Source organism: Labeo rohita, chromosome 8 (assembly GCF_022985175.1).
Source record: "Labeo rohita strain BAU-BD-2019 chromosome 8, IGBB_LRoh.1.0, whole genome shotgun sequence".
Lineage (NCBI taxonomy): Eukaryota > Metazoa > Chordata > Actinopteri > Cypriniformes > Cyprinidae > Labeo > Labeo rohita.
Genome location: NC_066876.1, coordinates 32,127,153 through 32,153,528, shown reverse-complemented (window position 1 = coordinate 32,153,528; position 26,376 = coordinate 32,127,153). Strand labels below are relative to the sequence as shown.

Here is a 26,376-nt window from a genome sequence, read left to right as displayed (position 1 = left end):
TTTTCATATTGATGCAATGAAATTTTCCATTTCCTACCACTTACATAGTGAGTTTTGGCTAGCAGTTGGCTGGTTAACAAGTTTAAATATGTGTCTAAAACAGTTTTGACGCTTTTTATTTTATTGTATTTATTTTTTATTTTATTTTATTTTATGTTTTGTTTTGTTTTATTTTACTTTTTTTTTAAATTATGTGTTATTTTGACTTTTTATTTTATATTGCATTTTTTATTCTGTTTGATTTGATTTGATTTACGATTCATCTTGATTCCTTTGGACAGTTCGCTCATGTACAGATAAAGCAGATCTTTAGGCAAAGACAAATTATATATCCCATTTCCATAGGAGTATCAGAAGGAAAGCATCAGAATAGAATTGTTTAAACACATTTCTGTCATTACAGAAGGAGCTTGTATTGGTCTGTTGTCTAATCACATTACGTGTGATTTTTAGCACCTCCACTAGAGGGCAGAGTCTGACAGAGTCGGATGCCCCAAACAGACAGAGACAAACCTGTTACACAATCTTACCGTGGTACAATATCTGTAGTTTCCACCATAATCCCATAGTTCAGTTCACTGTAGGTGTCAGTAAATCTGATGGTTATGCTCTCATTGATCTTCACTATTTACCTAAACATTAACATTTTTGAGATTTATTCTATCTTAACAGTTTTGAGGTTAAATTATTATAATTTTTGTCAATGATCTGTGCACTTATTTTATGTTGCAAATTAAGTGTTTTCATGTCTATCCATTAAGGTGGTGTTTGTGGATGCAGTAATTCATTAAGATGTGTAGAGAAGGATATGTGTTTTATTTTAGGGAGAAAAATTACAGTGTGGCCCCTTAAAAGAGGGGCATTTGTTTTTAATTGAATTCCATAAATCAGATGTACATTTCAGACATCTTCATTATTTGTCATAAACTATAGGCCAATTAAGTAGAATCATTATTTTATTTTATTTTATTAATTTATTTTTTTTTTTATTTTTTTTTTTTTTTATTTTATTTTATTTTTTATTTTATTATTTCAATTTTTAATTTATTTAATATTTTTTTTATAATCATTATAAATCATTGAGTTATTTAATAATTCCATGAAAAAGATCAAACCTCTTGATTATTCATTATTCATCCAATTGACTAGAATTTTTTTTTTTTTTTTCGTTTTTCGTACATTTGATTCCGGTAATCAAATGTACATTTCAAACATATTATTTACTGATTTATTATAAATAATTACAATAAATTTTAACTATTTATCATAATTAAAATGTATTAATTTATTTAATATTTTTTTATAATCATTGTAATTTGAGTTATTGGAAAGATGAATCAGATGTACGCTGTAAAAATCTTAATTATTCATCTTAAACTGTAAGCCAACTGAACAAATTTATTTTATTTTATTTTATTTTTACAATTCATTGAATTATGTTTCATAGGCCAGTTACATAAATTATAGGCCAATTAAGTAGAATCATTTATTTTATATTATTTTGTTTTATTTTAAATTTTAAGTTATTTATAAAAAAAATTATAATCATTATAATTCTTTGAGTTATTTAATAATTCCATGAAAATGTTAAAATCTCTTGATTATTCATTATTTATCCAATTTTATTTTAACAGTCCATTATGTAGTAATTCCGTAAATCAGATGTACATTTCAAACAATGTAATTATTGATCTATGATACATAAATAAAATAAATTTAATTTGGAGTTATTTAATAATTCCATGAAGAAGATCAGCTGTTAGATTTATTTTATTTTGTTTTATGTTGAAAATGTATTGAATTATGTAATAATTACGTGAATCAGATGTACATTTCAAACATCTTAATTATTCATCTTAATCTGTAATAATTCCATGAAAATGTTAAAACCTCTTGATTATTCATTGTTTTTCCAGTTGACTAGAATTATTTTATTTTATTTATCTTTTTTATTTTCTTTTTTTATTATAATATATTAAGCAAATATTTAATAAGTCAGTACATTTTAAACAACTTCATTATTCATCAGAATCCATAGAATTATTTTATTTTAGTTTAGTTTAGTTTACTGAGCAGTATCATTAAAATTATTGCTATCATGGCATCTCTTCAATTACGAATTCAGAGCTATGTATGACTCATACAGGTGCATCTCAATAAATTAGAATGTCGGGGAAAAGTTCATTTATTTCAGTAATTCAACTCAAATTGTGAAACTTGTGTATTAATAAATTCAGTGCACACAGACTGAAGTAGTTTAAGTCTTTGGTTCTTTTAATTGTGATGATTTTGGCTCACATTTATCAAAAACCCACCAATTCACTATCTCAACAAATTAGAATACATCATAAGACCAATAAAAAAAACATTTTTAGTGAATTGTTGGCCTTCTGGAAAGTATGTTCATTTACTGTATATGTACTCAGTACTTGGTAGGGGCTCCTTTTGCTTTAATTATTGCCTCAATTCGGCGTGGCATGGAGGTGATCAGTCTGTGGCACTGCTGAGGTGGTATGGAAGCCCAGGTTTCTTTGACAGTGGCCTTCAGCTCATCTGCATTTTTGGTCTCGTTTCTCATTTTCCTCTTGACAATACCCCATAGATTCTCTATGGGGTTCAGGTCTGGTGAGTTTGCTGGCCAGTCAAGCACACCGACACCAACCTTTGATGCTTTTGGCAGTGTGGGCAGGTGCCAAATCCTGCTGGAAAATGAAATCAGTGTATTTAAAAAGCTGGTCAGCAGAAGGAAGCAGAAGTGCTCTAACATTTCTCGGTAAGCGGGTTCAGTGACTTTGGTTTTCAAAAAACAAAAAGTGGTCCAACACCAGCAGACGACATTGCACCCCAAATCATCACAGACTGTGGAAACTTAACACTGGACTTCAAGCAACTTGGGCTATGAGCTTCTCCACCCTTCCTCCAGACTCTAGGACCTTGCTTTCCAAATGAAATACAAAACTTGTTCTCATCTGAAAAGAGGACTTTGGACCACTGGCCAACAGTCCATTTCTTCTTCCTTAGCCCAGGTAAGACTCATCTGATGTCGTATGTGGTTCAGGAGTGGCTTAACGAGAGGAGTACGACAACTGTAGCCAAATTCCTTGACACGTCTGTGTGTGGTGGCTCTTGATGCCTTGACCCCAGCCTCAGTCCATTCCTTGTGAAGTTCACCCAAATTCTTAAATCGATTTTGCTTTACAAGCCTCTCAAGGCTGCGGTTCTCTTGGTTGGTTGTGCATCTTTTTCTTCCACTCAACTTTCTGTTAACATGCTTGGATACAGCACTCTGTGAACAGCTTCTTTGGCAATGAATGTTTGTGGCTTACACTCCTTGTGAAGGGTGTCAGTGATTGTCTTCTGGACAACTGTCAGATCAGCAGTTTTCCCCATGAATTGTGTAGCCTAGTGAACCAAACTGAGAGAGCATTTTGAAGGCTCAGGAAACCTTTGCAGGTGTTTTGAGTTGATTAGCTGATTGGCATGTCACCATATTCTAATTTGTTGAGATAGTGAATTGGTGGGATTTTGTTAAATGTGAGCCAAAATCATCACAATTAAAAGAACCAAAGACTAAAACTACTTCAGTGTGTGTGCACTGAATTTATTTAATACACAAGTTTCACAATTTGAATTGAATTACTGAAATAAATGAACTTTTACACAACATTGGAGATGCACCCGTATAAGTAATATGATGTAATTGAGATATATCTCTATGATAATCATTTAGAAACAGGAAACCCAGAACCATGATATTACTATGTGATGCCTTACTGTACCATGGTACATTACTTGATATGTAAGGCAGATTCAGTATTATCTTGTTTTTGGCTCATTTCATTCAGTAAACACGTGTAAACATGAGCCCGAAGTCACTGAACACTAACAGAGTTCAAATCATCTCTAAAACTGACTCTTGACTTCCTGTTTGACTTCCTGCCACAGCTGGTGTGAGTGAGTGTGTGATCAGAAGAGGAAGTTTGTGTTGTGTGTGTTTGGTGTTTAATGAGAGCAAGAGAGATGATGGAGACGGATGGAGACTCAGACGAGGACATACGGTAGGATCGCTCTCATGTCGCTTTTGTGGTTCGATCGGCTGCAGGGCTTTGACTTGCTGCATGTACGAAAGAGAAATATGAGAGATAAAACATGAAACGAGACGTGCGTGACCGTTTCCTGATCCGTATCGATGTGAGACGCTCTGTTTTACTCTGTGCAAAAATAACTTAACACTGTGTGCAGGTGTATGGAAATGCTTTTATTTTGGATAATTTTAACATGCAAGTAAACTCTGTGCAACTCTGGTCTATTGAAATTATTTATATTATATTATTATTATTATTATTATTATTTATATTTAATGTACAATTATTACAATTATTTATTTTAGATTTATTTATTTGTTTTATTATGATCATTCTTATTTTAGCATTCGGTCACTTGTTTATTTATTTAAAATATTTTTTATTTTATTTTTATATTCAGTTATTATTTATTTATTGCTTATTTGTTTTATTAGTTATCAATTATGAATATTTTTGTATTATTTTTATTGTATTTGATACATGTTTGTTCTTTCTCCTTGATTCTTGAAAAAAATGTAAAAAAATATTTTATTTATTTTTATGTTTTTTTTTTCCTTATTTTATTTATTTATGATACATTTTTATTTAATGATAAATGCACCTAGCAACAACCACATAGCAACACCTTGGCAACCACCAACATCATCTTAGCAGTGCTATTTTAGTATTATTGACATTTTAGTTTTTATTAATATTTAGTGTTTATTTTATATACCTTTTTTTCATTTAATTATATTTAGTTCATCTTCATTGTAGTTAATATTTTTATTACTTTTTTTAAAGATATGTATATATAGTTTTATTTTTTATATTTAATTATTATTTATTTATTACTCATTTGTTTTATTAGTTATTATTTCTGAATGTTTTTTTATTGTATTTGATAAATGTTTGTTCTTTCTCCTTGATGCTTTGAAGTGTTTTTAAATTAAAAAAATATTGTATAGTTTTTTGTAATTGTTATTGCTTTTTTTAAAGATATGTATATGTAGTTTTTATTCATTTTTAATTCAGTTATAGTTATTTTATACAAATTACAAACTAAATAAAAATGTAAATTATTAATTTATTTTTTTTTTTTTTTTTAGTTTTAGGTAATTATAATATTATAATAAACAACCGTGCGTCCTAGAATGACATTTTCTTTGGACAAAGAAAAAAAAAAATTTCACTTTCTAATCATACTGTATTTTAGAATGTGGCATCTATAATCATCATGATCTGGTTTCATTTCTCTTGTTCACAATGATAGACAGGATCTAGTGGCTGAACCTCTCAGGTTTGAATTAAACAGGGCTTTTAAGTGAACAATGCAGCTCTCCAGATGTGAGATTAATGCACGTTTACATGCTGAAGAGGCTGATCTTCATTCCTCAGTCTCATTTCTGTTCTTTTTTAATTAGTTTTTGTTCCTCATGTGATCTAATAAGCTTTAATGATGTTTCTTCCAGTCGCTTCAGCTTTGTTTACATGTGTGATGTGGCTTTAGTGTTTGTCATTGGATGCTGATTGGTCCGATAAGAGCTTAATTTGATTGGATGATTCCACTGGCATCAACAGATGTGGAAGGTTGTGATTTTTAGGGTGTATTAGAGTCTCACTTGACTGTTTTGGGACGTTTATTTCTCAGGGTTTGATCATCAGAGGTTTGGATGATTTCTTGTGGTTTATCATCTGCAAATGTTTCCGTTTTGGATCACTGACTGTCTGATGTCTGTTTCCTGTCGTCTTTAGGGTTCCTGCACTTCCTGTGAAGAATCTCACTGGTTCAGGACCAGTCCATCCTGCATTAGCAGGTACTGCACTATAAAATACAGTTTGTTTGTTTTTTAATCTCAAATTCACTTCAGTGTAAAGAACTTGATTTGCATGACAAAAATTACATTTATTTTGCTATCACAGCTTAACTCAAAGTTGTGTAGAAACGTTTTATATACAAAGGTTTATTTTTTTTAGTGAATATTTTATTTATTTATTTATTTTTATTTGAATGTAAAAGTAAACTTAGTACCAATGAATGATATAAAAAACACAGAAATTAAGAATTTAAAATTAAGAATTAACAAATTTTTAGTTTGTCGGTAAACAGCTAAATGCTGTACAAAAGCGTATTGAAATATGTATTTTATTTATTTTTTTTATTTTAACATGCAAGTATGCAGCTTAACTCTGAACAAAGATATATATAAATTATTTAATTGTATTTTATTGTATTATATTTTATTTTATTTTTATTTTAATATAAAAGTAAACTTAGTACCAGTGAATTTTATTAAAAGAAGGACATAAATTAAGAATTTAAAATGAAGAATTAACTAATTTTTAGTTTGTCGGTAAACAGATTAATGCTGTACAAAAGCATATAGAAATATATTTTTTTAATTCTTAATTTATTATTGTGTATAAAATAGTATAGTAGTATTTATATAAATAAATAAATAGTATTTATATAAATAAAATATAAAATAGTAAAACAAAGTGTATAAAATATTTTTTATTGTATTATTTTATTTATTGTTATTTGACATGCAAGTAAACAGCTTAACTGCACAAAGATGTATATCAATTATTTTATATTATTTTTTATATCAATTTTTTATTTTATTTTATTTTATTTTATTTTATTTTAATATGAAAGTTAGCTAAGTACCAATTAATATATACTTTTTAAAAGACATAAATTAAGAATTTAAAATTAAGAATTATCAACAGTTAATGCTGTACAAAAGCATATCAAAATCATTTTTTTTATTTTTATTTTTCAATTTACTTTTTTGTGTTAACATCTGAACAAAAGTGTATAAAAATATTTTTATTATATTAATATTATTTTAACATGCAAGTAAACAGCTTAACTCTGTAAAAAGATGTATATGAATTATATTTCTTAATATTTGTGTGTTTGTGTCAGGAATGACTGGTATCCTCATGTGTGCTGCTGGGCTCCCTGTGTGTTTGACTCGGGCCCCAAAACCCATCCTACATCCGCCGCCGATCAACAAGAGCGATCTGAAACCCGTGCCGGGGATCAACAGCATCCGACGCAAGACCAAGAAAAAGCACCTCCGCAAAGGTGAGTGTCTGTGTGTGTGTGTTTTGTCTAGCGATTGATTCTCTGTCTGACTTTTTTGCTGATCTGAGCAGAACAGACTTTGTGTGAATCGAGCAACAACGGAAAGTGACAAGGTTCCTCTTACGTTACAACACCTGAACCGTGTTACCATAGATCTGCTTAACGTCGTACTTATAGATTTGTTTTTGTGCCTTCGTTCCTGCAAAAATCAAGTGGCAGGAATCAATAGTGTATTGAAAGTCCAGACAGCAGGTGTGTGTTCATGCGCTAAAGGTCACCAGAATAAAGACTCTTTGAGAAATAAATAGCGCTCTGTGTTTTGAAGAGCACGTTTGTCAGCTAGGGCTGTGACGGTCGCAATGACAACCGCACCACCGCAGTCATCGGTTGCCACCGGCAGTACGTGACGTCACACAATCTATAACAAGCATAAAATACAGTGGCTGCATCCGAAAGCCTAGTCAGCTGACTTGCTGCCTCGCTGCCCTTTCAGGCAGTGACTTCGAAGGCTGCGAAGGCAACTCTAGAAACTGTTTCGGACAGACTTCAGAGGCAGCATTTTGTAGAAAAACGATCTTAAACAGTGTAGAAAATTAAGAGCTTTAGATTAAGAGCTGGTATTTTTCTTATGTGGTTTTCCAGTCATTTGGAGCCTAATAAACACACCAGCTTTTGTCTGCATTTTTTAATTAGGTTTTTAGTAAAAACCAGGGAGATACATCTGTTTTTATTTTATTTTAATTTTGTAAAACGTTTTATTTTTATATATTTTATTTTATTTACATTTGAGTAAACTGCTTGGCTATATAAGAGGTGTGTAGAATTTTTTAAAATTTATTTTAATTAATGCTTTATTTATTTTTGTGTATTTTATTTTATTTACATTCAAGTACACAGCTGAACTCTGTACAAAGGTGTGTAGAAGGTTTTCTTATTTTTCTTTTAATTTTTTGTATATTTAATTTTTATTTATTTACTTTTTTAAACATTCGAGTAAATTTTTGTATTTTATATTTAATTTAATTTTTGTATCTTTTGTTTTATTTTAATGTTCAAGTGAACAGGATAACTCTATACAAAGATGTACAGATGTATTTTTACATTTATATTATATTTTATTTTGCATGTTTTGTTTTAGTTACATTCAAGTAAATGACTACATAAGACATGTATTGAAACTAATTTTTTTATTTTCATTTTTTGTATATTTATTTATTTTTTTAAATATTAGTAAACATCTTAACTGTACAAATATATGCATAGAAATTATTTTTTAATTTGTATTTTATTTTTGTATAATTATTTTTTTCTTTTTGTATATTTAATTTATTATTTTTTATTTTATTATTTTTATCTTATCATTTTTAATTTCATTTAATTTTACTGTTTTTTATTTGCTTTGTTTCATTTTATTTGCATTCAAGTAAATAGCTTAATTCTACAAAAGGTGCATAGAAATGTTTTAGTTTTATTTTATTTTTTTATATTTTATTTTATCTATTTGTTTGAGTAAACTGCTTAGTTCTATAAGAGGTGTGTAATTTTTTTTATTGTTTTAGTTAATTTTTTTCTTGTATATTTTATTTTATTTACGTTCAAGTACACAGCTGAACTCTGTACAAAGGTGTACAGATGCATTATATTTTATATTATTTTATTTTGCATATTTTATTTTAATTACATTCGAGTAAACAGCTTAGCTAGACGAGAGGTGTATGGAAACTAATTTATTTATTTTAATTTATATTTGATTTTATTTTTGTATATTTATTTTATTTTTAAATACAAGTAAACAACTTTATACAAAGAAATTATTTTTTTAATTTTTTCTTGTATAATAATTTTTTCTTTTTGCATATTTTATTTTATTTGTATTTTAACTTTGAAGAACAGCATACTCTATACAAATGCATTGTTTTATTTTATTTTTAAGCATGCAAGTAAGCATGCTTTTAATGATTTTAACAAAAAGGCATAAATTAAGAATGATTTAGTGAAGACTAAAGCTCACTGTCTGTGTGATTCGGATCTAAATCAGTGTTCATTTTGTCTCGTTTTCCAGGTAAAAACCCAGAGGACGTAGTTCGGCGCTACACAGAGAAAATCAAAACTGCTCCCGAAGAGGTGATTCCCGCACACATGTGATTAATGAGCATCATGTGATCAGCCAAGCGCTGTGTTGTTTACTACTGTAGAAAAGCTAATGAGTGAGGCAGCAGATGTCTGTCAGTGTTACTCACTGTTGATATCCGTCAGGACTGCACCATCTGCATGGAACGACTGGCCACCGCGTCCGGATACGAGGGAGTGCTGAGCTACAAAGGCGTCAAACCCGAGCTGGTCGGCAAACTGGGAAAGTGCAGCCACATGTACCATCTCCTGTGTCTGGTGGCCATGTACAACAACGGCAATAAGGTCAGAACACAATGACACGAAGGCTGTGATCACATCAATGTGTTTTATTGTACATGTTTTTTTCATTTTCTTAATGGAGTTAAACCAAACCAACCAGATTTAAAAAAGAAATGTCTTTGGTGCTAAAAAGTATTTAAAAGTCATAATGCAAAAAACTTTTGCATGAACTTTTGAATGCGTTTGATTTGATTTGAGTATATATAAATACATATAATCTTAAAACTCATTTTATGGCCTGTTTTAAAAGTTGTTTTTTCTTAAAAGAAAAATAATGGGGTTTTAAAAACTGCTTTGTGTTGCGAGTCAATTTGACCCACATTGGTTTCCATGTGGTTTGTCAGAAATTGACATTATGGAAAACACCGATTACTACAAAACGAACTGAATGTGAATGTGTGACCTGCTTGTACAAAAATTGGATGGTGTGTGTTCTGTAAGCCCATACTATATTGGTGACAAGATTTAAGTTGCTCACTGTACGTGTAAAAATCAAAGTATACTTTGGGCTTTAGAGAGACAGAAAAACTGCGAAAAACTGTGTTTACAAATTGTGGAATGATTCCCGAATAATGTTCCTCAGTGTAAAATTGCGTAGACTATGAATATCTCATCATCTACAGTACATAGTAGTGATTCATTTTGGCAAACTGGTTCTTTCGGTCAGTTTGTCTTAAAAAACCAATTCATCAATGACGCCACTGTGTATTTGTTTTCTAACAACTCACTGTCGTGTTTTGCAGCATTTATATAAGCCTTTTGATGGGTTGCAGCTGTAAAAGTGGGTTACACTCACTAAGTGAATGAATCGCGTTTGTGCTGAACTCTTACAAATCAAAAACACTCTTCTTCGATCCATAATCACTTTCTTTCACTTAACATACGCAATCTCACAGTCTGAAGCGTCTGTCATGGGAAATCAACACATGCTGTTGTGAATAATTAAGCTAATTATCTTCTCATAGGATCTCATGAATAATTATTAGAAGTGTTGTGACGTCAACACAATGTAGATCTTAAACCCGGAAGATGAAAATAAAGCAAAAAATTAGCCAATTCTCTACAACAATTAAAATTAAAGGATGCTAACATTGTTAAAAACACAAACACCTGTGCTAAAATCTTAGAAAAAGTAATTTAATGTTTCATGACCCTTTAAAATATAATTTGTATGCACAATAAATAATAAATTTCAGGTTTTTCGGTCCATGTATGTTGCGTTCATTAGTTTTTTGATTTAATATTGAAAGAAGAAATATGAAAAAATAGATTTTTTTTTTTTTTTTTTTTTCCCAGAAAACTGAAAAACAAGAATTCAGCTTCATTTTTCGTTCAGGGTTGGAAAAACTAATAAACAGCCTGAATATTCGGTTTCTGCATGTGGGCAGGAATTAAACGCCCCTTTCTGCTGATTGGTCAGTCGAAGATCAAACCGCGCCATCATCAGTCCTTCCTCAGTTTCGCACAAAATAATAGTCCTGCTCACCTGCCGCTGCATTTGTACGGATTCTTAAAGGAGATGTCCACTTCCAGAAAAAAAAATTACGGATAATGTACTCACCCCCTTGTCATCCAAGATGTTTATGTCGAAGAGTCTTATCTAGTAAAACGATCATTTGATAAAAATTATACAATTTAAATACTTTTTCAATCTCAAACGCTCGTCTTGTCTTGCTCTTCCTGAACTCTGTGTATTCTGACTCAAGACATTTAGGGTATGTCGAAAAACTCCAAGCGTATTTTCTCCCTCAACTTCAAAAATCATTTCAAAATCATCCTACATCGCTGCAGAAGTACCGACCCAGTCTTTGCAAAGTGAATATGCAAAGAAGATCAAACACCCTTAACAAAAAAGGTAAAACAGCGATAAAGGACGATTTTGAAGTTGAGGGAGAACATGAGATGGGAGTTTTTCGACATACCCTAACTGTCATGAACCGGAACAAAAAATAGTTCAGGCAGAGTGAGACAAGACAAGTGTTTGACATTAAGAAGTAGAAATCGACCGATATATCGATTTTACCGATATTTTTCCCGATATTTAAGCATTTTACCTTAATTGGTTATCGGATTTGTAATATCAGATTCACCAAAAAACGCCACCATCTTGTGGGTGTTTTCAGAATTGCCGTCAGGATCAACATTTCAGGGGAGATGAGACAACAACAATGGCATGCATAGGTGAAGCACTTGCTTAGCTGTAATTAATAAGCTTTATTTAACATAACAGCCATTAATGCACATATTAGATATGTTACATAAATGCCTGATATGTAGCTAGTTTATGCAGCTTTGGATCTAAGAAATAGACGAACTCACGGAGTCACGTAAATAAACACGTAAATTTGTCTTAATTAAATAACATACAGCCATGAATGAGCACATGTTGGAAATGAAAGCACTGAATTTGATTCTCTCTGTGTTGTCTATATGCTCATCATTACTCTCGTGAAGTCAGAGTTGGCTAAAATAATCCGTCAAGTCCTGTCCCAATAAAGACTTAACTTTGCCTGAATTAAATAATACAGCCATAAATGAGCACATGTTGGTAATGACCTTCATTTTGCCATTCACTCACCGGGCTGATGCTCAGGAAATGTTCCAGCACAGCCACCGGATGTAACTTTTAACAAGATTCACTTGTTTAAAACACCCTAAGTTATATTAACATTTACTATATAACCATTATTTCACTAATACACATCTAAAAATATCTAAAAACGTTTTGTCAGAATCTAGAGCAAAATATTAGTGACTCTGATATAACATACCAGCTTAGAAATGCAATGTTTTGTTTGTTGTATTCCAGTATTTCAGAGAATATTATTCAGTGAATTAACATTATCCAGTGAGCTATTCTTCATTCTTTATATTAAACAGCTTATAAATCTACTAAAACTGTAGTTTAAAATGAAGTTGATATGACTCCTGTCCTTTATTTATTTTCTCCATTTGAAAACATTAGACATTCTACATTTGTTTTGCTTAATGTTGCAGCTGATACATTTTATAAATAAAAAAAAAAATATATATATATATATATAAATAAAAAGGTCACGTAACATGCAAATAATCGGTATCGGTTATAAAAAATCAATATCGGTCAATCACTATTAAGAAGTATATAAATTGTATTATTTTTATGAAAATAACTGATCGTTTCGCTAGATAAGACCATTCTTCCTTTGCTGTTATTATTTACAACCGCATTTGGGATAGTTTGAGGTCTCATTTAAACTGCATTTTGGAAATTCAAACTCAGGGCACCATAGAAGTCCATTATATGGAGAAAAATGCTGAAATGTTTCCCTCATAAAACATAATTTCTTTATGACAACGATCAGGCTTGTTTTTGCTAGAAATGCAAAAAAGCAAAACTTTACAGAAATGTTGAGGTTTTTTTTGGAAAATTTGGGAAATTTTATCAAATCTTTGGAATTTTCCTGAAGTTTTCCACCCCTTTGCAACCCCTGTCAGTGATGCATGTGCATAATGTCAACAACTCACTCATAAGAATCCTCGATAATCCTTAATAAACTACGAGAGTTGGTTAAACCGGCTTGGTTGAACTTTTTTGAGTCGAACATGCTACTCCATCTTGCATCATCAACCCAGAAATACATTTTAATTCATTTCAGTTTTTGAACCAGCTCAACTGATACTTCCTGAAAAACGGCTCCAAAGAAATATTCATTCAAGAATCAGACATCACTAGTGCATAATATCATCAAGTTCTCTGTGCTCTAGGAACAAGGGTGAAAATCAATAGCAGGATGCCCGTGATCTTTGGGCCATTAGGTGACACTGCATTAAAAACAGGCATGACTCTGTAATGAAAATCACTGCATGAGCTCAGAAACACCTCCAGAAATCATCGCCTGTGAGCACAGTTTGACATGCCGTTTTGTCATTTGCAGTTTTGCTTGGGCTGTGAAATGGGTTTGTTACACTTAAACTTTCAGTGCTGCAACAATCTAGTAATTTAGATCCAAACTGCCTGTGGCAGACTTTTTGATAAAGAAATTCTCTTTGGATGATTCAGATGACAAATCTTCAATTTCAAGTTAACTTCTAGTCCCAAATTTCATAAATTCTCATGTATTTCATGTTTTACCCTTTTAAACATCATCTGCTGTTTAGGTATGTTTTGAAGTGTGCCTACTAGCTTGAGCTGGTTTAAGTTGGTCATGTGCTGGTCCTAAGCAACAAACTCCTGCTCAGGACCAGCTTAGGACCAGCTCATGACCAGCAGCCATGCTTCAAAACATACCTAACCAGCATATGCTCTTTTTTTTTCAACAGGGTAGTATTTGACAAGCTACAATTAAGTTTTTTCCCCAGACTCTTCAGTGTTTTTCAGAGTGTTGATTTATTTATTTTTTTGCTAAATTGAATTGATCCAGTGACAAAAGTCATAACAAATTGTGTTTAGCCTTTCCGAAACACGTCTATGTGCTGAAACTTTGCATGCACATTCATGGCCATAAATGAAAAATATCCACCAAATTTCAGGAAAAGATAAATAGTTTAACCAGTGTTTCAGCCTGCTTGAAAATTGAATGTGGGTCAAAGTGACCTGAACACATCTGACAGATGCTTTTATCCAAAATGACTTTCATTGCATTCAAGGTGCACATTAATTTTTTTTAAATCAGTTTTGCTTTCAGTGTGAATTGAAGCCATGACTTTGGTATTGCAAGCACCAATGTTTGAGCAGAAAAAAAACACAAAATACATCTGCGTATAGAGTTTAGTAATAATGTTGTAACTAAAAATGTTTGCTTTTTGTGATGCTGCATCCACACACACAGTGCATTTTTTGCTCATCTTGAATAAAATGCATCAAAGCATGAAACATAAACACAAAAACTGGTGTGATTGTGCTGCACATCTCTGATGCCTCTGAATGTCCCAGCTGGTCCATCACAAGATCTCCTGAGTTTTCCTCTTGTGTTTTTTTTGTGTTTAATGTGTCTGATGTTGCTCTCAGGATGGCAGTCTGCAGTGTCCCACATGTAAGGCCATCTACGGGGAGAAAACCGGCACACAGCCTCCTGGGAAGATGGAGTACCACGTGATTCCTCATTCTCTACCTGGGCACTCCGATACCAAGACTATCCGCATCGTCTATGACATTCCCGCTGGGATACAGGTACAGAGATGGATAGAAGTGGTTTTATTTTATTTTATTTTTATTTTTATTTATTTTTTATTTTAACATGCAGTTAAATTGGTTAACTCTGTATTAAGATATAAGGGCTGAAGCGTAATCTGAAAAAAAAAAATTTTATTAATAAAATATATCACCTAAAATCAAAAGATATATAAGTAATAAGAAAAAAAAACATTTATTTGAATATATTTTATTTTTTATCAAATTGCATGTTTGCAAATACAGATGTTTATCATATGTGTAAAGAAAGCAAAACAATGCCGTTTGTATGATGGGCCATATGAACTAAACCTTTGTTCTTCGCTTCAGGCAGCCCAGTTTTCAGAGAAACGCTCTGCACCCACATTTAATATGTCAGGCTGTTTTTGCAAAATGACCTGTGGGCTTGTGGCTTCTGGTCACTGTGTTTTCACCGTGTTTTACCATATGTGAGACAGGAAGTGACTGCGTGGGGATTTCCTGCTCTTTGGGGACAGTGGCGCAGCTCGTTCTGGGTCGTTATCTCTCATGTATTTGCACACTAGTTTTGCACGATCAGCCACCCACTCACTTTCTGGGCTCTGATGTCATAAGATTGGCTTGATAAAAAATCTCCCATTACTAACATCCTCAACATTACAAGAAATGCATTTCTATACCAGTGTTATTTTAGCATCATTGAGATGCTATTATAGTTTATATATAAATATGTGGCGATGGAACACAAAACCAGTCATAAGGGTCAGTTTACATAAATCATACATAAAACTGAATAAATAAGCTTTCCTTTGATGTATGGTTTGTTAGGATACAACAAAATTTGGCTGAGATACAACTATTTGAAAATCTGGTATCTGAGGGCAAAAAAAAAAAAAAAAAAAAAAAAAAATATTGAGAAAATCACCTTTAAAGTTGCCCAAAATGAAGTTCTTAGCAATGCATATTACTAAAATCAAAAGGTTTTGGTATATTTACAGTACTTTACTTAATATCCTAATGATTTTTGGCATAAAAGAAATAAACTTTGACCCATGCAGTGTATTTTTGGCTATTGCTACAAATGCCCCTGTGAAAGTTATGAGTGGTTTTGTAGTCCAGGATATGTGTGTGTGTGTGTGTGTATATATATATATATATATATATATATGATTTAATTTTAATTATTGTTGTAATTATTTTATTTAAGTTTAAAAAAAGTTGATAAGAAAAACAGAAAAAAACTATATATATATATATGTATTTCTTTTTTCTTTCTATTTTCACATTTTTTTTGTGATTTAATTGTAGTTATTGTTAAAGTATATATATATTATATGGAGATGTGTGTGTATGTATGTATATATATATATATATATATATATATATATACACATACATACACACACACATAAATGTTACATACATTTTTATTTGAATATGTTTTATAAGATTAGTGTAATAATTTAAGCAACAACTTTCAGTATTTATTGATATGAAAGTATAGTTCAGTGTTTTTTCTAAGTATAGTTGATTTTATTTTTTTTACTTTCATATTTATTTAAAAATGTAAAAAAAAAATTAAAATGTTACCTTTTGTTTAGTTTTTTTAATGTTTATATCGTTTTTGTTTCAGTTTTATCGTGTTACTTTAGTACATCAAGGTAAACTAAATGAAAATAAAAATTGCAACTAGCTTAAATAAATAATAAATATAAATATAAATAATATATATTTTTTATGGTTTTAGTTTTAGTTGACAGTAATAACCCGTGTTTTATGCATGCATTTGCATTTTCCTTACAGTGTTAGGAAAGGATTGTTGCACCAAAATAACTGCAGTTTAGCTTTTCCAGCATCTCTCTGACAGTCGAAACTGAAAGCACCGTTTTTGTTTCTTGTACTTTTAAGACGTCTACATGTGAATGACCTGCTTATAGTAACAGTGATGCTAAACACTGCTAATAAATCATATGAGGTTGTGAAAGTCCAAATATGTCGCACAGTGCATAAAACTAACACAAAAGAGCAACAAAGCCTTTTTTTCCATGCTATCTGCTCATTAACATTCCCAGCGCAGGCTGTGATTCCTGTGTGTTTTATGAGATGAGAGGGATTGAGTCTAATGCCTGATTCACTGCAGTAATGCTGTTCTGCTCGTCTGTCTTTGATCTGCGTGTGTAAAGCTGTGATGTGATCAGAGCCGGTCGTGGCAGCGGGACGGATCTCGTGTTCACGCCTCGGGCCGTCGTTAGCGTTTCCTCTCCGCTGTGTGCTAATTGAGCGAGCGGCGTGTGTGAAGTATGACAGCGTGTGTTTTGTGTGTGTTTTGTCCAGACCACAGAGCACCCGAATCCTGGGAAAAAGTACAGCGCACGAGGATTTCCTCGACACTGCTACTTACCAGACAACGAGAAAGGCCGGAAGGTGAGAATCAAGATTTGATTTGAATTCACTATACTGTGTTTTTTTATTGTTTTATTTAATCAATTATTTGGATTTAAAATTTATTTTAATTAAGTAATTCTAAATAATAAAATATTTTATTTATTCATTATTGCTCATTATTTTTACATGTTGAGGTGTCCATCCAGAGTGTTTAAGACTGAACGAAAATATAAAACTTTATTTATTTATTTGTTTTAATTCCAACATGTGAGTTGCCAATCTCAACAGCATTATAAGGCATTATGTGTGTATTTTCTATACAAAAATCAAAATGTTGGATGGATTAAATTAAATATTGACTATACCTGGGTTATTATGAAAAGATAATTTAAAAAAAAACAATATAATTAAAATAATAAACTAAATAAACTAAAACTATAGACATATTAAAAACAATGACAATAACATAAAATAAAACTAAAACTTTAACTAGAAATGAAATAAAAAATACAAAAATGTAATCTAATAAAACAACAAATTGAAATAGTGTATAATAAAATATCAAATATAATATTAAACAAAGTATATATAAAAAATAAGAAATACTGTAAAATGTTATATCAATGATACTTAAAACTTTCACCAAAAATGACAACAAAAATACACAAATGAAATATGAAATATAATGTATTCCAAAAAATATTTTAAAAAAATCAAAACAGTATATAATAAAATATATTACATAACATAAAATATATAACAAATTAGAAGTCCTGTAACAATTTATCAGTTATACGAAAACTAAAAATTTTGTAAAAATTTATTTAGTACTGTATTTATGTGCAAATAAAATATATGTATAAATAATAAAAATGTATATAATAATTGTTTGTGTGTGTGTATATATAACATAATATAATATAATATAATATAATAATTATATATATATATACACACACACACACACACACACACACACATATTATATACATTTTTATCATTTATATATATATATTTTTTTATTAGTGTTGTCAAACGATTAATCGTGTTTAATCGCATCCAAAATAAAAGTTTTTGTTTACATAATATATGTGTATACTGTGTATATTTATTATGTATATAAAAAATACACACAAATGCATGTATATATTTAAGAAAATTATGTTATATTCACATTTTACATATATAAAATATAAAATATATGAATATAAATATATACATGGAGATACATGGAAATATTTCCAAAATATATACTGTATGTGTGTGTATTTATATATACATACTAAGTATACACACATATTGAAACAAAAACTTTTATTTTGGATACGATTAGTCATTTGACAGAGCAAATATATATATATATATATATATATATATATACACACACACACACACACAAGCAATCATAACCATATGGATTTTAATCACAAGTCACAGTCATATATAATATTATATTAATCAATATTTGTGTGTTGTGAATGCAGGTTCATGTTGTTTTTAATGTTAATTTCAGGTGTTGAAATTGTTAATCACGGCATGGGACCGCCGTTTGATTTTCACTATCGGGACGTCCAGCACCACGGGAGAGACGGACACGGTCGTGTGGAACGAGATTCACCACAAGACGGAGTTTGGCTCTAATCTCACTGGCCACGGCTACCCCGACCCCAACTATCTGGACAACGTGATGAGAGAACTGGCCGCCCAGGGTGTCGGCGAGGACAACCTGAAGGACTGAGGGTCGGTCCACTGCCGGACACACAACTGCACACACACAACCTCATTCTGAGGAGTTCCTGACCGCTGGAGAGACCCTTGACCTCTCTGGGAACAACAGTCCTCGCTGACCCTGAGTGCGGGACTGTGTGAGAGACGAGGAGATGTGGATGATGGAGTGATGAAATCAATAGAAATTACTCTAATGTGTTCCTCATTCACTGTCACAGCTTGCTTTCTCTCTCTATCTCTCGCGCGCTCTTTTTGAAGGCTACCCAGAATGCATCTGGGCTCAGACCGGTGCATGTGGTAGTTGTATATACACACACACTAGTGGTTGACCGATATGGGTTTTTCAATGGCCATGCCTCTGCAGATGGCAGGTATGTGTTTTATCTAGGGCTGTTAATCAAATGAATTATATGACATGCTGATTAATTAATTGCAAATTAATCATCCCCCGGAGATCATTTAAAGCCAGTATTGTTTTAAAGCATTGATTAAGCGATGAAAAGTAGGTTTAGAGTGAAATATTTTGATTCTCCTTTTTCAAAATTGGATATTGAAATATGAAATGATTTTAAAAAATGAAATGATACTCTAAATTTGAAACTAGGTGGCAGCAAATCACTGTCTTAATGAGTGAGTCATTGAATTATTCATCCAACCGATTTGTTCAAACATCTGATTCATTTAGAAATGAAGCAAGTGACTTTCTTTAAGAATGAGTCACTGAATCATTGACTCACATGATTTGTTCAAACAGCTGTTTAATTTAGAAACGAAGCAAAGTGACCGTCTTTATGAATAAGTCACTGAATCATTGACTCACTTGATTTGTTTAAATAGCTGATTCATTTAGATATGAAGCAAGTGACTGTCTTTATACATTAATCACTGAATCACTGGCTCACTCGATTTGTTTAAACAGCTTCATTCAGTAACAACAGATTCATTCAGTAACAAAGCTAACAGCTGTCTTTATGAATGAATCGTTGGCCCATTCAATACATTTGAATGGTTGATAAATTCAGAAACGAAGCAAGTGTCTCTTTATGAAAGAGTCACTGAATCATTGACTCACTTGATTTGTTCAAACAGCTGATTAATTCAGAAACAAAGCAAGTGACTGTTTGTATTAATGAGTCACTGAATCATTGGTTCACTCGATTTGTTCAGACAGCTGATTCATTCAGTAACAAAGTGACTGTCGTTATGAATGAATCTTTGACTCATTCAATTCATTAGAAGGGCTGATTCATTCAAAAATGAATCAAGTGACTCTTTATGAATGAGTCAATGAATTATTGACTCACTTGATATTTTCAAACAGCTGATTCATTTAGAAACAAAGCAAGTGACTGTCTTTATGAGTCACTGAATCATTGATTCACTTGATTTGCTCAAACAGCTGATTTCTTCAGTATCAAAAATAGTGACTGGCTTTATGAATGAGTTACTAAATCAGTGGCTCACTCGATTTGTTCAAACAGCTGATTCATTTAGAAATGAAGCAATTGACTCTTTTTGAATGAGTCACTGAATCATTGGCTCACACAATTTGTTCAAATTGCTGATTCATTCAGTAACGAAGTGACAGTCTATGAATGAATCATTGGCTCATTCAACTCATTCACTCACTTGATTCATTCAGTAGAAAAAACTGCTTTGTTGCTAGCTGTGATTAATGCAAAAGAAACACCAATTTTACACAATATTCACTGGAAAAATGTTGAAGTTAGTAAGCTCAATTAACACCTCTGTTAACCTGCCAATTAGTAGCTAATGCTGAATATCTCAAAAATCACCAAGTATCAGATGATTCATCCAATTTCTTGATATATCGGTCTACCACTGCATCCAATATCTGTGCATTTCTTTGGACAACATGGAAAAGTTTTGTTTCCATGTTGAGTTTTTTCACACTGCATCACTTTCAGACAATTTTCCTGATGTTTTCTGCCCGAAACATCTTCAGTTTGGCCTCCGTATGTATAAGCGATTAAAGGAGGAAGCCTGTAGTCATTGGCGTTTGTTGGGATATCAGTGTAGATGGATCCGTAAGCAGATTTTCGAGGCTGTTTTTGATGTTTGTGCAGCCGCTGCATAAAATATCTGCACTTCAAAACATTCAGCTCTCCAGCTCGTGTGCTACTTTTGAACTACAGAGCAATTAGCGGAGCTCAGAGCGAACGCTGAGATTTGAGGATCCTACTGTGTGCGTTTTAACTTTTAGAATGAATAAGATGAATAGGATGTCTTCTTGAAATATGCAATGATTCATATCCTATCTTGCTTTCTTTCTCTTTTATGTCATTGATCTGAGAGCGTGGCTTTCTGGTTGAAGACGGGTTTATCTGTGCTGTGTTTGGAATGGAATACTAGCATACTGCTTTACTAGAATACTGCACACAGTATGGAATGTATACTGTTTTTAAAATGCAGGCATTATTCCATGCCAGTGCATGCAGCTGTCTAGTTATGATGTTGAATAAATTAGATCATTGCCAATTTTTTAATGAAAAACACTGACATGTTGCATATATACGTTGTGCTCCAGTTGCACATTTTGGCAATCCAGTTGGTCATGCACAGAACGTTCATATAGTGTGCATGTAAACATACTAGATACTGTAGAAACAGTTGTATGTTCTGTTTTATTCTGAACACAGCCCTCGTTTGGTGACAGAGAGTTTCTGAACCGGTAGCAGATAAATCACGACTCAAACTGCTCTCAAGGTTAAAGTCGTTTCCAGAGAGCTAAGAAACACACACTCATTATGCCGTCCGTGGAGACGTGAGCGCAGCGCTGTTATCCATCACGGCCTGGGCGGTGTGCGTTATTGCTTTCTTTGCGGATCTCGTGCAGGTTTGTGACGTTCAGAGTCAAGAGACGTTTCCCAGAGGCGAGAGATTCCTTCAGCGCAGCCGCCTCGTGTTCCTCTGGGTCTGTGAACTGTGATTTATTTCTGTGGTGACTCTGATACGTGTTCACGTGTCATTTGGAAGCCAAAGATCGTGACGTCATCGTACAGTCTCTGAAGGGCCGTTCACACTGACAATTTTAATGTTTTATTATTACAATTTTAAATAGCTGTTTTCTGTGTGAATATATATTTAAATGTAATTTATTTCTGTGATCAAAGCTGGAATTTCAGCATCATTACTCCAGTCTTCAGTGTCACATGATCCTTCAGAAATCAAGATTTTTTTGTTGTTGTTCATTTAATGAAAAATACAGTAAAAACAGCAATATCCTGAAATATTATTACAATTTAACATAGCTGCTTTGCAAGTGAATATACTATAAAATGGAATGTATTTCTGTGATTCAAAGCTGAATTTTCAGCATCATTATTTCAATATGCTGATTTGCTGCTCAAGAAAAATTTATTTAAAAATGTAAATCTTTTATAACATCATAAATGTCTTTACTGTCACTTTTAATCAATTTAATGCGTGCTTGCTGAATAAAAATATACATTTCTGCCCAGAAAAAAAAAAAAGTAGTGCATTTCATAACACTTTACCGGTGTCAGTGTGAACGGCTCTTAAGACTCACGGATGATGATTTTAAACGCTGTGGATGATTGAACAGCCCACAGATCTGCAGTCTTCCTCCATCCAGAAACGCAGAATCTCTCTGATTGTGTCTTGAAATATCTGTAAGCATCTTTAGTTATCCTCGTGTCTTGTAATGCTTTGAAGAACTGTATGGAGTACAGTATATAGAAGTCAGCATATATACACATACATTTAAAAGTGTGATATATCTTTGAAGTGTTTAAATTATTTTTATACTTACACATGATGCACATGTATCCAGACACACACTCAGACACATACACATATACACGTGTACATATTTGATACATGCTTTTTTGTCAAATCTGACAGTTTGTCAGTAACGTCAGGGACTGTTACCGTGTTCTGAGCGTCTTATATTAGTCGTGCCGTTCAAGCAATGATTGCCGTTGCTGTCGATGATGTCGATGGGAAAGGTTTGTTTGTGTGACTTTACCTTGCCCACCCAAATGGGTCATGTACCTTTATATATCTGCAGGGAATATTTCAATCGTCATTCATATAAGCACTGCATCATACTGTCTGATATCACTGGGGATCTTCACATCTCGCCTCATTTCAGACGCAGAGTTCCTTAAAAATGCTTTTGCATTGTTTGAGCCTGTACAAACCTACATGTTGTGTTGAATTTTAGTGTAACTTTCAAACTGGAGAAGGAAAGTGTTATCTCAGTATGATTAATATTTTATATTTTACTTTTTTTATTTGTATATTTTCTCTTTTCATTTTTAATTTTAATTAAAATTTTAGTGCCATTTTTGTGTGTTTTTGTCATTTAATTGTTTATATATTTTGATTAATTTTTTAGGTTACTTTCTGTACCATTTTAACCACAGTTATAATATTTTGAGCTTTTTTCAGTTCACTTCAATCATTTTTTAGTGTAAGAATTTTTTTTTTTTTTTTTTTTTTTTTGCCAGTTTCATTTTTTTTTAATTCCTACAGTGTTTAATTTTGCAACTAAGTTAAACGAAATTAGAAATGTTGCTAAACTAAAATATTTTTTAAGTGTTTTATTTTAGTTAATATTTATTTCAGTTAACAAAAATATTTTAAATAATTTAGTTCATGATAACTCAAAAATGTCTTTAATAAATAATAATCAATGCAGTTCTGAAGCTAATTGTATCAAAAGGAAACCATAACAAATGGGTTATTATATACATTTTATACATATTAACATTTTTAACCATTTTGTCCAAACTTAACATTTATAGTCACGTGAGCTTTTTTGCAGTTCACTTTATTTTGTAGTGTGAGAAATGAAGAATCCATGTTGTAAAGCTCAAAATGACATGCATAGAATTATACAAGAATTAGTGTTGTGTTTTACACTTTTATCACAATTTGACGTGTCAACGGCCCAAATACTACCAAACTTGAAACTTTTGTAAAGGTAAATTGAATGTATGAGTTTGAACTGGGTTTGTACAGGCACTGTAGCTTTAACTCACTGTTCATCTATCTCATTGTCTAGGTGTAGTTTCTGCTAGTTATAATAAAAAGAAAAAGGATATCCAGTGAGATTTTACGAGAATGAGTTTTATGAGAGACTTGGACCGATTATGCAATTCTGTAAGAGATGCGTGTTGAACGCTGTTTTCATCTGAGCAGATGCTGTGTTTTTACCCAGCATGCTTTGTGCGCTCTTTTCAAAGGTGACTAATTAGACCCCCCTCATTAGACCTAATTAGATCATTTATCACCTGTCCATATGGTTCATCCCAAAATAACTCATCATTTTTAGCTGTTTGACTATATGCGCAATATTTCCACCGACAGGCCGTTTTAGTGAGGCGGAGCACCTCATGCATGTTGGTTATGAGTTTTTAGGACATTAGAGATGTTTTCAGGTGAAAGATTGATTTGAAATAGATGTATGGCAAGCTGTTTTAACATTTAATCTTTAAAACGTACTAGTGTCTATTATCATATCGAATTATTTTAGATGTCAGTATCCATTTAAATAGGTACTAGTACTTATTCATTAGCTACTAGTGCTTATTCTTTAGGTACTACTATTTATTACTAATTCATTAAATACTAGTACTCATTCTTTAGATGCTAATACCAATATGGCAAGCAGTTTTAACGTTTAATCAATAAAACATACTATTCTCTATTTTAGTATATATAGTATCTATTACATAAGGTGCTAGTACTTCTTGGAAGTACCTTTTAAATAGATACTAACATTTCAGTCGTGACTAGTAACTTCTTTTGTTACTAGTAACATTTCAAATTTTTGCATTTGATGTTGATTTCTGTCATTCAAATATCAACTATTCAGTTTTGACTGTTCAAAATGTATTCCAGTTATGACTAGTTCATATTTTCATATGCTAGTAGTTATTTATTAGGTACTAATACTTATCAGACACTAGTTTCTAGAGATGGGACAATACATCGATTCGTGGATCGATTCTGAGATCTTCTGAATGTATCGCCATTCTCTTTGGAATTGATTCTGAGCTTAGATTTTAACAGCAGATGGCGCTCTAATCTAGTTTTTATCCGCACACTCAAATGCTCATGAAGAAGAGTGCTGAAGATGTCATGTTATTTCACCTCAGCTCAGAATGCTTTTATGACACGAGAGATTATTGTAAACACAGCCCACTGTGAACACCCTTGTAATTCGCTTCAATCATGTATACATTTCAAATTTTATAAGTGATTATTTTACGTTCAAGTGCGTGTAAGGATTTTGAAACAAGCAGAGCATGGCTGTTTCTAAAGCAAGCAGTGCCATCTGCTGTTTAAAACTAAGCTCAGAATCGATTTGAGAAAGAATCACGATGTGCTCGGAAAATCTCAAATCGATGCTGAATCATTTCTCGAATTAATGATTTATGAGCCCATCCCTACTACACTGTAAAAAATAAAAAACACAATTTGTTGAGTCATCTTAAAATAATTTGTTACCCTGCTGCCTTAAAATTTTAAATTCAGTCAACTAAAATAAGTTTATTCAACTTGAAATGTTAAGTTGTACTAAGTAACAACTTAGATATTTGTGTTTGCTAAACTTAACAGATGGGTAAGTAACCCAGCTGCCTTAAAATTTTAAGTTGATTCAACTCAAATATCTAAGTTGTCACTTAGTATAATTTAACATTTCAAGTTGAATAAACTTTTTTTGAGTTGACTGAACTTAAAATTTTAAGGCAGCCAGGTTACAAATTATTTTAAGTTGACTCAACAAATTGTTTTTTACAGTGTAGTTTCTTTTGTAATTGTTACTAATAACAATTCTTAACTCACTAGTCACAACTGCTTTTTTTAAAACTATGACTAGTCAGAATGACCACTGAAGGGGTTCAATATGGCAAGATCTTTTAACATTTAGTCCTTAAAATGTGCTAATATCTATTTCCATGCTACTAGTGCTTATTCTTTAAGCACTAGTACCTTTTTAAAAGATACTAGTACTTATTTATTTGATGCTAGTACTTATTTCAATAGTGACTAGTAACTATTCTGTTGTTTCTAGTAACACATTTTGGATTTTACTGTTGACTTTTATGGGGATCTGTCATTCAGATATTCAGACTAGTACGTATGACAGTTCTGACTAGTACATATGTTTTATATACTAGTACTTATTAATGAGATACTAGTGCTTTTTTTTAGATACTTGTACCTATTAAACAGATACTGGTAGTACTGTTTTAAATACTAGTACTAATTATTATTCAAAATGTTACTAGTTAGATTTTTTTTTAATTTTACTACTACGATTTTTAGTTATACTTTTCAGTGGTCATTCTGACTAGACAAAATATAAGACAAATAAAATTAGACTAGTGTAATAATTAGACTAGCATAATAAGAGTTACTAGTAACAATTACAAAAGATACTAGTGTCTAACAAATAAGTACTAATGTCTAATGAATAACTACTAGTATCTATTGAACTGGTACTAGTATCTAATGAAAAGTAATAGTATTTAATGAAAACTTAAAAATAATAATCTAATGAATACTTG

At 31.8% G+C, this 26,376-nt stretch overlaps 1 protein-coding gene across 1 annotated transcript in view; it reads left to right on the top strand.

Moving 5' to 3' along the window:
- dtx1 (deltex 1, E3 ubiquitin ligase) overlaps window positions 1–19,258 on the top strand; it is a 50,425-nt gene extending 31,167 nt beyond the window's left edge. Inside the window, exons 4-10 of the mRNA XM_051117279.1 lie at window positions 5,820–5,881; window positions 6,997–7,158; window positions 9,221–9,282; window positions 9,415–9,573; window positions 14,561–14,722; window positions 17,036–17,125; window positions 18,600–19,258. Of these exons, the coding sequence (XP_050973236.1) occupies window positions 5,820–5,881; window positions 6,997–7,158; window positions 9,221–9,282; window positions 9,415–9,573; window positions 14,561–14,722; window positions 17,036–17,125; window positions 18,600–18,824 (922 nt within the window). The 3' untranslated portion in view covers window positions 18,825–19,258. The remainder of the gene's footprint in view (window positions 1–5,819; window positions 5,882–6,996; window positions 7,159–9,220; window positions 9,283–9,414; window positions 9,574–14,560; window positions 14,723–17,035; window positions 17,126–18,599) is intronic.
- The last annotated feature ends 7,118 nt before the right edge of the window (window positions 19,259–26,376 follow it).